General features: G+C 36.8%; 1 protein-coding gene across 7 annotated transcripts in view; it reads left to right on the forward strand.

The window, feature by feature from the left end:
• Positions 1-13,415, forward strand: part of SNTG1 (syntrophin gamma 1) — a 368,908-nt gene that overhangs the window by 337,184 nt on the left and 18,309 nt on the right. For all 7 annotated transcript variants that reach the window (XM_050708869.1, XM_035553170.2, XM_035553173.2 and 4 more), the window contains one exon: positions 3,932-4,024. In XM_050708869.1, coding sequence (XP_050564826.1) covers positions 3,932-4,024 — 93 coding nt within the window. The remainder of the gene's footprint in view (positions 1-3,931; positions 4,025-13,415) is intronic.

The raw sequence follows: 13,415 nt of genomic DNA on the forward strand, positions 1-13,415 counted from the left end.
CGTGGGCTCCTCCATGGGCTGCAGAATGGAGATCTGCTCCATGTGGGACCCATGGGCGGCAGGGGGACAGCCTGCTCCTCCAGGGGCCTCTCCACAGGCCACAGGGGAACTGCTGCTGCGTGCCTGGAGCACCTCCTGCCCTCCTTGTGCAGTGACCTTGGGGTCTGCAAGGCTGGTTCTCACTCCTTGCTCTCCCAGCTGCTGTTGTGCAGCACATTTTTTTTTTTTTTAATTTTTTTTCCCCTTTCTTAAATCTGCTCTTAGAGAGGCACAAACAACATCACTTATTGGCTTGGCTCTGGGCAGTGGCAGGTCCCTTTGGAACTGGCTGAAACTGGCCCTTATCTGACATGGGGCAGCTTCTGGATTCTTCTCACAGAGGCCACCCCTGCAGTCCCCTGCTATCAAAACCTTGTCATGTAAACCCAATACAGAGAGAGAGACAGTCAAGCTGACTAATTGGGCAATAATGTGGTATGATAATGTAGTTCATGTCATTATAATGTTACAGTCACCCTTTAGTTAGTTTTCTTTAGAGTATCAAAAGTTGCTAATTCATGTTTATAAACGTAAAAGAAAGAAAAAAAAAAATCAGTTAAAATGGAGATCCATTTTCCATGCTGTTTCACCACACTGTGAAGAATCATGAAACTAAAACATGTATAATGAAATGCAATAATATATGATTCCCAAGTTCCCTTCAATTTCCTACTACTTTATGCTAAAATTTTCACCATTTCCTTCTAGATTTTTTTCTTGCTGTTCTTCTTTTTATCATTGTAGTTGCTTGTTCCCTAATATAGGGATTATTGTGTAAACTACTTTGTAGTACCATATTTTAAAAGTTTGTCTCCATTGAAGTTGAATCTGAGTTTGAAAGTCTGAGTTATATCTTGGACTAATAGTATGGTTTCCCTTAGCTTCAGAAATAGCTTACAGTATGCTTACAATTTATAATTCTTTCTGGAAATTAAACTAGGTGTTATTGAGGGAGTAGAGTATAAAGAACATAATACTTTTCTCCTTCAGCCTCTGACCTGCTGAATTATTCATAAACTCAATTTAAGATTCTGTATTGTGTGAATAAGAAACAAATGCTGAAATATATTCTTTTGGGAAGGGGATGCTTCAGTTTTGAAAAGTTGTTGTGGGGTGTTTTTTTTTTTTTTTTTGGAGGGAGAGTCAGGCTGGTTGTGGTTTTCTTTTATGAGCAGTATGTGAGAAATCAGAAATCAAAGCCGAACTTTCACAATAAAATTTTTAGCAGTCATTCTCAAAGTTTTAAACTGTATGCTAAAAGCATATTAACTTTTTATGAACTTTTATGAATGAAATTATATAAACTTAATAATCAAGTCTCCTAGGAATAATTTCTTCACAGAATCAGCTACTTCACTGGTAATCTGCACCTTACAACGCAGTTTCTTCCCAACAATACTGATACTGTGCTGAAGTAGATGATATTTCTCAACAAGCTGTGCACAGCCTTGCAGAAAGAACCTTCAGTCTGGGAAGTGGGTAGCTTTTTCAGAGCAGCATTGAGCCCAGGCAGATATGTTTTGCTTCTCATAAATGTTATCTTCTCAGTGAGGCTAATAAACCCAGGCAAAGAGCTATGCTTAAGCCATGCTCTTCCAGAGGTAGCCATGCTAGCTCAGTGTGTTGCTGCAAAGTGCATTGTAGGTTAGACTTCTGCTGTTGAGGTGGGAGGCCAGATGAGTTAGACGATGGTGATACATATTTTAAATCTGAAATCTGTCTCCTTGACAAATTTCAATTCTAAATAAAGTCTATTCTAAATATCTTGAATGTCTGTAAATAAAAATTTGGATGGGTTATGTATCTTGTACAAAATTGGCAAAGTAATTCTACAAAACCACACAGTTTTTGCTTTGCATGCTAAATTGAGCGTTTTTACATAGGAGAATGATGAACATTGATGAACAGTCTCGTCTTCTTCTGAGATGTTGCCAAAGGCAATATCATCTTGTTTTCTAACAACACTGATTTAGGATCAAAGTTTACATTTTCATAGCAGTTTTATGGTGTAGCTGCTCCAAGAAAAAACACACCCACTTTTATTTGCTACTGTGAATACAAATACCATATGACTGTGACACCACAGAGTTGAACCATTGATTTTATAATTTAAAAAAATCTTCATTATTTTTCATGCCTTAACAATTATAATGATCAAGTGCACCCCTGTACTGTGTAAATTCAGATTTTATACATGTAGCGGAGTACATGAAGTTCTTTCAGTGTTGGAAGAGAATAGACCAGTCCCTTTTCCACCTCCATGGCAGCAATAGGAAGCCTTTTATTTACTGAGGGATGGTTATAGCTTTAAATCACCTTTGTTGTATCACATAATAACATATGATTTGTTGTTACTCAGCAATAGTGCAAAATCATCTTGTAAAGCATGTGCCATGGATTGTTTTCACTTCTGAGCAACAGAGAATAATTCTTTGTCTATAGACTTGGATTAAGCATTGCACTTGTGTTCTACCGATAGCTAGCAGTATCCTTAAGCTTAAATAATAGACATCACTGAATTTGAAACTTGCACTCTAGAGTGCCAAGGTGTATGTACAAAGATTATCCAACAACTGTTTGTGTGTAGTTGAGACTTTATCTGTGAAAGCGATTCACGAGAATACTTCAGTTCCAGAAAAAGAAATCGATATTAAAGAGTGAGAAAGTAAATTTGAAAATAACCAAAGTTCACATATAGCTATGAACTTTGCCATTATCCTTCTTTATGAGCGTTGGAATGTCAATTTCAGCTCTTAGGTGCAGTAAATGCACCTTTCAGGTTCCCATGTTCTGGGGTAGACCACTCAGAATCCAAAATACCCACTCAAAGATATATAAGTAAAGGCCTCTGGTTTGTACTTGACATCAAAAGGCCCAAATTAATAAAGAATATGTTTTTAATTCTGATAATGTAGTTAGTTACATTGTGTCCATGATAATAGTTTTTATATATATATATATATATATTTTTTTTTTTTAACATAGAACAATGGAAGTCTTTGTTCTCATTTGGTACATATGATGTCTACAGCAAGATAGAAATAATATAACTATAATTAAATTTAATCCAGAAGGTAACATTTCTATAAGATAGAAATAATTTCTTTAAAAACTTACTTAAAGAACTGAAAATGTTTTAAAATTTTCACATTCTTTTATGGTGAACAGTGGTAGCTTAAAATTTTGTATCTGAAGTCAGTCTTCAGGAAAAGCAATAATTTTGGTCCTGAAAATATCATAGATGTCTCACAACATGTATTGAAACATAATGTTATGGAAATAAATAGTCACATATGTTTTAAGAAATCATACAATGAGAAAGTCTTTCAGGATTTTAAGATTTCTCATAGAAACCTTTGAGATGTATTAATCCACTAGCGACAGTATAAAAAGCATTTCATAAGATTATGTCATCTGTTACATGGTCTGAAACTATCTTTTTCACTGAAATTTATTATGACACAAAAGCACAATAAACCAAATTTTACAAATACTTTTTTTTTTTTTTCCTAAAAAGCTGAATATTGCAATATTACAGGAAGTTATTGGATTCCAAAGTGAATATGAAAGTTCAAGAACAATGAAACGTTCCTTTTAACAGTTGTTGTTGGTAAACCGCTGAGGTAATTCTGATTCCAATTTATTTTTTCCTAAATGGAAGCAAAGCCTCTTTTTACACTCCTTAGAAACCTTCATCACTGATATAAATTGTCTGATATAAGATATACCTGCAGTAAATTTGCCTATTTACACACAAATGACTTTTTTTTTTTCCAGATATTAATTTTGAGATATATGTGCATTAAAACAAAGACAAAGAAATTCTGGTCCTAGAAAGAAATTGAAGAAATATGTTCTATGTTAACTGCCTTTTCTGATTTTCCTTTTACAGTGCAAGACATATGCCTGTGTTTTGGAGAGTCATCTTATGGGACTTACCATCGACTTCAGCATGGGCTTTGTCTGTTTTGATGCTGCCACAAAGGTAGAGGTCTAGGACTTTTTTACATTATGTTATAATTCCTCCTAATTTCATATAATTTGGGATAAATAGTACGTCCTTAAAATATATTTATTTTTACTGTTGTAACGGATCATCTTATGTCAACTCTTGTGCTTTAGTTTAAACCTGGGGTGATTTTCTAAATGATGTGAGAAGTTGTATTCTGTTATGTGTGTGTTACTGAAAAGTCAATACCAATGTCAACCTGAGACAAAGTCTTCATTCTTTAATTTCACATGAAAGCCCAGACTGATTCAGTTTGATATTTCTTCCACTGTTGCGTCCTGGTTTTTGAGAGGAAGTAATCTGCTTGGATTCAAGATGATATATAAGCTTTAAAAAGAACCTTTCTGTTTTCATGTTGCATGAGTATGTGTGTTATTACAGTAATTCCCAATATATATTTTTTTAGACATTTTTCTTCAGTTGTCTGTAAAAAAGAGAAATATAATCATACAAATGTCTGTGTTGAAGTATACTTCTACTGCCTAACTCCTCTATCAGCATTGTGCAGAATCCAGAAAGGACAGCCATTCAATTCAATCACTGCCTATATATCTCATGTTTTTCCTAACAGCCTTAAAAATGCTCTGTACAATTGGTGAAACAATTTGCTATGTCAAGTAATTAATAAGCCATCAGTTTCTACATTATATTAATGCAGGTCCAAATCTCGGTAAAGTCACTGATGACCTAAGTATGTTTGCATTTGCACTAATTGTTAAAAGGTACTGAAATGTAATCAGGTTGTATTGCTGCAGCCTAGACACTACTAGACACTGCTGTTATGGAAGAACATGAAATATTTTTTTCTGAGTTCCAGTTCTCTTCAGTTCCTGTTTGCATTGGAGATGCTGTAGGTGACAGTTCCCACTAGCAATTGTTAAAAATACCCTTGTCTTTCCAGTACATGCTCCTATCCTATAGCTTAAGTCAATCCTTCTGAACATGTTAGTCCATTGATCAGCACTTTATTCTTCCCACTTCAATCTGCTGTTTGCACAAGGTGTGGTGAATTTAAAATTCAAATTCTTGTGTGTATATATATATATTTGTCAAGCAAATAGTCTTGTATGCTTCATCAGTGGAATACGTGACTGTCAACTTAGGAGGAATTACATAAAAGATCAGTGCAACAGAAATAAAGTACAGTAGTTCAAAAAAGATTGTATAGGTTTCCCCCCACTCTCCAGTAATACTATAGCAATGCTTTTGTATGAAGGTGATTTGCATCTCCTCTAAAGCTCTTGCACAGCTCTGATTCTGGTAAGACTTTTGAAGACGTTATCTACAGTACAAACACAGACCAAATTTAAAGTTGCAAAGTACAAGCACAATTGCCTTTATACATGTAAGCATGTCTGAATGGTGTGGTCCTCAGGAAATGTACAGTGGATTTCCAGATATATAAAAAAGCTCTAGTAAGGATATAACTTCAGTGTGCTGCTTTCTTAAATAAGTCTCTATGTCTTTCCAGTCATACAAGATTTCTGGAGACATCATTTTACTGAACAATATTATTTATAATACAGATTCTCCTTTGCTCTTCTTTGCCAAATACTTTTTTTTTTATTTGATAGCAAAAAGCAGAACAGTATTTCATGTATTAAAATTGACTACTGAAACACTGAAGCAATTGTTAGCTTTGACAACAGATTTGCACTTAGCTGTTCTGCCCTCATCTTCTTGCTGCCCCATGCTCCCCTACCAGCTCACATGGGTATTATTAAAAATACATGATGAACTCCAACACTAAAATAAATGCTTCAAAAAATTGCCATCTAACTTCCACTTCAAGCCAGAAGAGATTTGACTAGGTAGCTAGGTAGTGTTTCAACCCTACCTGGTAGAAACAATACTTTCTTCCCTTCTCAAACTAAAACCACAGTGCGCAACAAAGTATCAGAAGATCCACAATGCAAGACAACTGGAATGAAGCTTTGGTCACTTGATGACAACCAGAGAAAAGCTAAGAAGGAATTTTCCATCTTCCAGGTCTCTCAAACTTGAGGAAGGATCTTAATGCATTATAAAAATATGAGTCAATTTTACTCAGTTTCCTCTCCCCCTTGTCTTTAAAGTCATGAAACCACAGAATGAAGCTGATCCTTCTGGGGTGGCATCCAAGCTTGGCATCCAAAAAGTTCTGAAATTTTAAGTCAGGCACTAACCGTATTTAGTGGGATTTTGAGATCTAAATACTGTTGAAGCAGTACATGTTCACAGAATCTGAAAGAGGTTTAACCTGGGTGTGAAAGGGTAGCAGATGTGTGGTGGAATTTCCTTTGGGATGGGAAGGACTTCATAGGCATTATGTGAACAGAAGGGACAAGAATACAATACTTCACAAATAGGAGGAAAGACATTTTTTGTTGTAGTGAATGGACTGTTGTGGCAAGAGAAAGAGTAGTGCATCATCTGCAATTGACAGACTGTACTGGTCCTCCTTCTTCTCACTTTCTACCATTGCAGTGGATAATAGCCCACAAAACACTTGTTGGACCTAAACCAGCCTTAGCAATCTCTCTTAGGTGGTACCACTTAATCACTGCACTTCCATACAGACTGAAGGGAGGAGCAGGGGACTCCTGCTGATCTGTCAAATTCATCCAAAGAAAAGGAGCTGTATGTTGCGGCACAAGTGATTTCCACTGGAAAAAAAAAATCCCATTTTTCTAGGTTACACTTATCTCCTAGTTTTCCTTCCACGTTTTCCACCTGTGCAGTCCTCATTTTCTCTGTTTTTCTTGCTTGTATTTGATACTGGTAAAATAAATATTGCTTTACTGCTTGCTAGTTTTTCTTATAAAAGTGGGTTTTACTTTCCTGCATGGAGGGAGAAACTAATGCTTGTAAAGCTTAGGCATCAGTACACAGGGAATCTTGATGGTTTCAGGGTTTGTTTTGTTTTTCTTTGATACAGAAAAACAGGCAAGCAGAGAGCACAGTTGTTGATAAATGCACTGTGTTAAAAATGCATGATCTGTTAGCACACATACCAGAGAAATGCCACATACTAATCCATTTTAATGAGTACCTAAATAGGAAAACCATTACTTACTCTCCATCATTTTATGGAAAGATAAAGGGTGCAATTTTCTGAGCCAAAAATTTGTTTACATATCTTCATTATCATGATGGCTGGTGTAGGTTGTGGTTGTGTCTTGGCTGGTAATGTTGTTTGACAGTACTGCTAAATGCATGTAAACTGAAATATAAAGTAGAAATATTTAGTTACATAAATTAAAAATAGTTTTTCTCCACCTATGAAGGAGTTCATATAAAGCAGGAGTTCAAAATTGCTTTGCAATAAAGAAGTGAAAAAAAATGAAAAATGGAAACCAGTTTGTAGGACAAGGAAAACATGAATAAAATTTTAATTAAATTATCAATATCTTATGAATACATACATATCCATCTGTAAATTAAGACTGTATGAATGTCCTAGCAATTTTCACATGAATTAACAACCTTGGGATTAAAGACAAAAATGCTACTTAAAATATCATACTGGTCATGATAGAAGAAAAAAAAATACATCCAATTGCTTATAAATTGTGTGAATTTTTACACTTAATATTTGGAAAAAAATGTACAAACTATTATCTTTCATAAGTCACTGTAGTACAGAAATCGTGTTAGGTCGTGGATTTAATCACTCCCCAAATACACCAAAAATAGAACATCTGAATAAATTGTCTGTCAGTAGCAGTTATGACTCTTTTGCTACATGTTCACTTCTATTGTTTTCCTATTACTCATACCAAATTCAACTTCTCCTCTTTGAGTTAGGGCTGAACTTTAAGCCATATTATATAGACTTTAGAGTTCAATGTCAGGTAACTCATTCAGTCCAGCTTTTACTCTTTGCAGAATACTACTACAGTTACAAAATATTTTAATGAAGTTGAAGGGGTCTTGGACAAGTCACTTGAACGACAGATCATTAAATCAGACTATCATTAAATGGACAAGCAACATTAGTTTTATGAAATCTTCTGAGTTGCAGATCTTTGGAAGTTGCAAGTGAGTTAGAAGGAGATACTATACAGGCATTCCTTCCTTTTACTCTTCCCCACATGTTGGTTTGTGATCATTCTCAAGAAGAAGATATGGGGATCTTTTCTATATGATGGACCTTTTCTATAAACCTATATGACATTTCTTAGCATTCTCAAGAATAAGTATCAACCAGTTACCTCTAAAATGAGACTTCCACTGTTACATGACAGCTGAGATAACTACTCTTGAAGAAATCAGATTGATAAAATTAGTGTTGATGTTTTAAAAATTCTTGATCTAACATACTCTGAAGAAAATCATCTGAATAATAGAAAAAATAGTCTGGCTAATATGAACAGAAAACCTCCAGGGCGGACTTACCAGGTGCAACAATTAGAATCATAAAATCATAGAAACATTTATTATATCATCAGAATCATTATCATAAACTGGCTTTCCAATACAAGAGGGACATGGAACTACTGGATCAAGTTCAGAGGAGGGCTACTAAGATGATTAGAGGACTGGAGCACTTGTTGTATGAGGACAGGCTGAGAGAACTGGGCCTGTTTAGCCTGGAAAAAGAAGACTGAAGGGAGACCTCATCAATGTGTATAAATATCTGAGGGGAGGGTGTCAAGAGGATGGAGATGGTCTCTTTTCAGTTGTGCCCAGTGTCAGGACAAGAGGCAATGGGCACAAACTGAAGCACAGGAGGTTCCAGCTGTATATAAGAGGGTACATCTTTACTGTGAGGGTGACAGAGCACTGGAACAGGTTGCTCAGAGAGGTTGTGGAGTCTCCTTCTCTGGAGATATTCAAAACCTGCCTGGATGCCATCCTGCACAGCGTGCTCTAGGTGATCCTGCGCAGCAGGGGGATTGGACTAGATGATCTTCAGAGGTCCCTTCCAACCTTGGCCATTCCGTGATTCTGTGACTTTACATTTTCACCATTTTCCGTTACTCTTAATTCATTCTATCTGCAAAGTATGTGGATCTATACATATGTATTTTTTCTAGATTTAAATATGGTAAGGCTGAGCTGGCACATCCTCGTTTAGATTCCTTGCTTTGTATCTTAGAACATTACTAAGCTGCACTCATCATCAGGAAGGAAATGCCACAACAGTATTTGAGGCATGCTTTATGTTTTTTTTCTTTTTCCAGCTTGTCTGTCAGTCATTCCAGTTATTGGTTTCAATTAGCATTCAGTTACTCCTCCTCGAGAGTGTCAGAGGTAGACTGTCTCACAAAGACTTCTGCACCAAGCATCTTCTGTTTCATAGTACGGATGATGAAGGGAAGAAGCTTGGTACAATGGAAACTACTACAATGGTCAGAGGCACCCAAGAATTTGCCTCTACATAATAGTTGATTTTAACTCTGACCTTACAGTATCTTAAAATAATTCAAAATCATGGCACATAATCATTATATATTTATCATGATTGAACCTGTAGATGAAGGCTGGGGGAGCAAAGTCTCCTACTGTAAGCGAAGAGCAGATTTGAGACCACCTGATTAAAATGAACAGGGGGCCTGATGACATGCAACCCAGCGTCCTGAGGGAACTGGATGATGCAGATGCCATCATATTTGAAAAGTCCCAATAGTTGGATGAAGTCCCTGGTGACTGGAAAAAGAAACATCACTCCCATTTTTAGAAAGGGTATAAAGGAGGACCTGGGGAACTACAGACTGGTGAGACTCACCTCTGTGCCTGGGAAGATCAAGGAACAGATCTTCCTGGAAGCAATGTCAAGGCAAGTGCAAAGAGGTGATCCAAGACAGCCAGCATGGCTTCACCAAAGGCAAATCATGCCTGACCAATCTGGTGGCCTTCTATGATGGAGTAACTTTGTCAGTTATCAAGGGAAGACTGACTGATGTCATCCACCTGGACTTGTGCAAGGCATGAAGCCTTGACATGGTACCACATGACATCCTGATCTCTAAATTGGAGAGAGACGGTTTTGATGGGTAGACCAGTCACTGGATAAGGAATTGGCTTGAAGGCTGCACCCAGAGTCAATGGCTTTATGTCCAGGTGGAGGCAGGTGATGAGTGGTGTCCCTCAGGGGTCTGTCCTGGGACCAGTACTGTTTAATGTCTTTGACAATGGCATAGACAGTGGGATCGAGTCTATCATCAGCAAGATTGCTGATGACACTAAGCTGGGTGGTGCAGTCAATACAACAGAAGGCAGTGATGCCATCCAAAGGGACCTGGACAGGCTGGAGAAGAAGGCCTATGTGAACCTAATGAGGTTCAACAAGGCAAAGTGCAAAGTGCTGCACCTGGGTCAGAGCAATCCCAGACAGGAGTACAGACTGGGAAAAGAACTCATTGAGAGCCACTCTGCAGAGAAGGACTTGGGGGTTCTGGTGGATTAAAAGCTCGACATGAGCCAGAAGTGTATGCTTGCAGCCCAGAAGGCCAACTGCATCCTGGGCTGCTTCAACAGAGGCTGGAGCACCTTTCTGATGAATAAAGGCTGAAAGAGCAGGGGAATTTCAGCCTGGAGAAGAGGAGGCTCCAGGGAGACCTCATTGCAGCTTTTCAATACTTAGAGAGGGCTTTAAAAAAGATGGAAAGGAATTTTTTTTTTTCCTCTGGCAGACAATGACTGGACAAGGGGGAATGATTTTAAATTAAAAGAGGGGAGATTTAAACTAGATGATAGGAGGAAATTCTTTACTCAGAGGGTGGAGAGGCATTGGAACAGGTTTCCCAGAGAAGCTGTGGATGCCTCGTACCCGGAAGTGTTCAAGGCCAGGTTGGATGGGGTCTAGACCAACCTGACCTAGTGAGTGGCATCCCCCGCCATGGCGGGGGTGTGAACTAGATGATCTTTAAGGTCCCTTCCAACCAAAGTTGTCTGATAGTTCCATGATTCTATGTAGAAGACCCCAATGTTATAATGACCAAATGAAATTCTTTGTGATGGTTTATGTTAGGTATGGACATATACATAGACTATGATAAGTGTTTAAGAATAAGGTTTTGTGCGAGTGTAGCCACCTCAACAATTAAGGATGGACATGGATAGATCGATAGATCCAAAAGCCTAAGACTTGTTCAGAACAGAAGTTCATCTAACTACTATTCTGAAGGTGATACAATGTGTAAAAGTACTTACTCATGTGGCATTCGCTAACTTATTTTTGACATGATTCTCACAAAAATTGGCTACTCTCCAACCATAGATGTGTGCCGGTGTATATACACAGACATGTATATATACATATATATATATATTATATATATATATAATATTAAATATATTTCTGTTTAAACTGACATATTCATTACATTTGTTCTCCATACTGTGCATATTTACATCATATCTTGTAAAAAAGTTTGTGTTTATGTGAGTGTAGAGTACAATGTACCTACCTATGCAAAGTGCTGTCTGCACTCCATCACATTTACTGCTCATTAACGTGGCAGTCAAAAATGCACATTTGTCAGAAGAGAAAAAAATCATGCCTTAAAGGACGGAAAATAAATTAAAGTGCTGCTGAATTATATGATGATGCTAGAACAAAGTAACAAAAGGCTCCATAATGGCCCACAAGTTTCATATCAACAAAGCTCAATGTACCTGTTTCCCTTTTCTCTCAAACACGTTACACACTTCATCAAAAAAGAGAATACACTGTAAACAATAAACAGCATTGCAAATATCTTTTTTTTTTTTTTCATACAAAATGTCTACTATGTAACATAGAACAGAATTTCTTTGAATTTCGGTAGGAGCAAACCATCTTTTCTAAGGATACATACCTGAAGGTCTGTCCCTTCATTTAGTTAATATACATACCATATATTGAAATAAAAATGTGTAAAAAAAAAAACAACTTGATTTTTTACAAACAACGTTCATAAATAGAGAAGACAGAAGGGTACCAGGCTCACTTCAGGTTAAAGATTTAATAATGTAACTCTTGTGAACAAATATTTATTCCAGGCTTAGAAATTGAAATGCTGAATAAACAGCTACTATAGCTTTGATATAAACAGTCAAGCATAGTTCATACAGTCATGTTTCATACCTAAGAGACAAACAAACAAATGTTGGTAGATCATCCATCAGTACTAAGCAAATAAACTATAGTCTTAACATTCAATGTAACTTCAGTAATTGACAGAGCCAGTTATTTTATCAGGGATGACTTTCTTGCTGTTTTCCTTTGTCTCATTTTTATTCTTTATCCTCTGCATCCTCCTTTTTCTTTCCCCTTACAGTTATAAAGCCACAGTAGTTGACAAAGGAAATTGCCTTGGACCATAATTCTTTTGAAGCAAGACACTCTCCAGAGATTGGCAACACAGCAGAATTGAGCATGACCGAGATCTTAATCCTACTCAGTTTCCTTCAGTTCCCTACTGCTGCTGTCAGTATGACCAAGGTGTCACTTTGCAAGGATGCAATCTTTCTCAATTAGATATGAGACAAATAGCCAAATTAAGGTGTATCCCAGGTGATCAAAGACCCAATTACTTTTATTCTTGACAATAGAGATCTATAGGGCATCTGCACTTGATTTAGTTTGACTTGTAGGAGTATCACTTATTTTAGTCAGATGAGAAAAAAAAATAGCTTGAAAGGTGTCCACTGAAATCTAGAATAATTCTGTAACATACACAGTATAAAAGTTTGCCTTAGAAAGCTGAAGGGAAGCATGACTTAATCAGTGAGAATGTCAAGAAAAAAGAAGGCAGTGGTGGAAAATACAGCTCCAGTTTGTGAAGATATGAAGGAAGAGACAACAAAATTCTTTATTAAAACTAGCATCTGAAAAGTGACCTCTGAAATTCACTCTCTTAATAAAGCTTGTTTCTTTATTTACTTCATCATTTACAGGTGGTCTGAGATGTAGCTTTCTAGCCATTTTAAAATATTGACAGACTTCCATTTTGTTTCCAAGCATCCTACTGAAGACCAAACTTCTTTTGCTACTACATAATAAAAATTTTATTATTCATGTCAATGAAGAGTCCAGAGAAAATCCATATTTGGTGATGCACATTGACAGGTGAAATGATGCAGTGTAAGGTGCAAAAACTATTTCATGAGCTCAGTAAGTGTACATCGTCTTCTTGCAAGAACAGAACTGGTTCACAGTGCATAATCTAATATAGAAGAGGTAAGATACTTTGGCAATAAACTTCAGTGAAGCCATAGGACATAAATTAATTCTGTTCTGGTTGGAGACTCTTGTATTGACAAAATATAACTTTTCTTCACAGGTGCTGATGCAAAATGCATGTTAGTATATCTTTGTTAAAAGGTATAGGTATATGTGTAGGGTAACTTAAGCCCCTTGACCGAAAACAAAACCAAAAACTAACCAACACTCCCAATC

Source organism: Cygnus atratus, chromosome 2 (assembly GCF_013377495.2).
Source record: "Cygnus atratus isolate AKBS03 ecotype Queensland, Australia chromosome 2, CAtr_DNAZoo_HiC_assembly, whole genome shotgun sequence".
Lineage (NCBI taxonomy): Eukaryota > Metazoa > Chordata > Aves > Anseriformes > Anatidae > Cygnus > Cygnus atratus.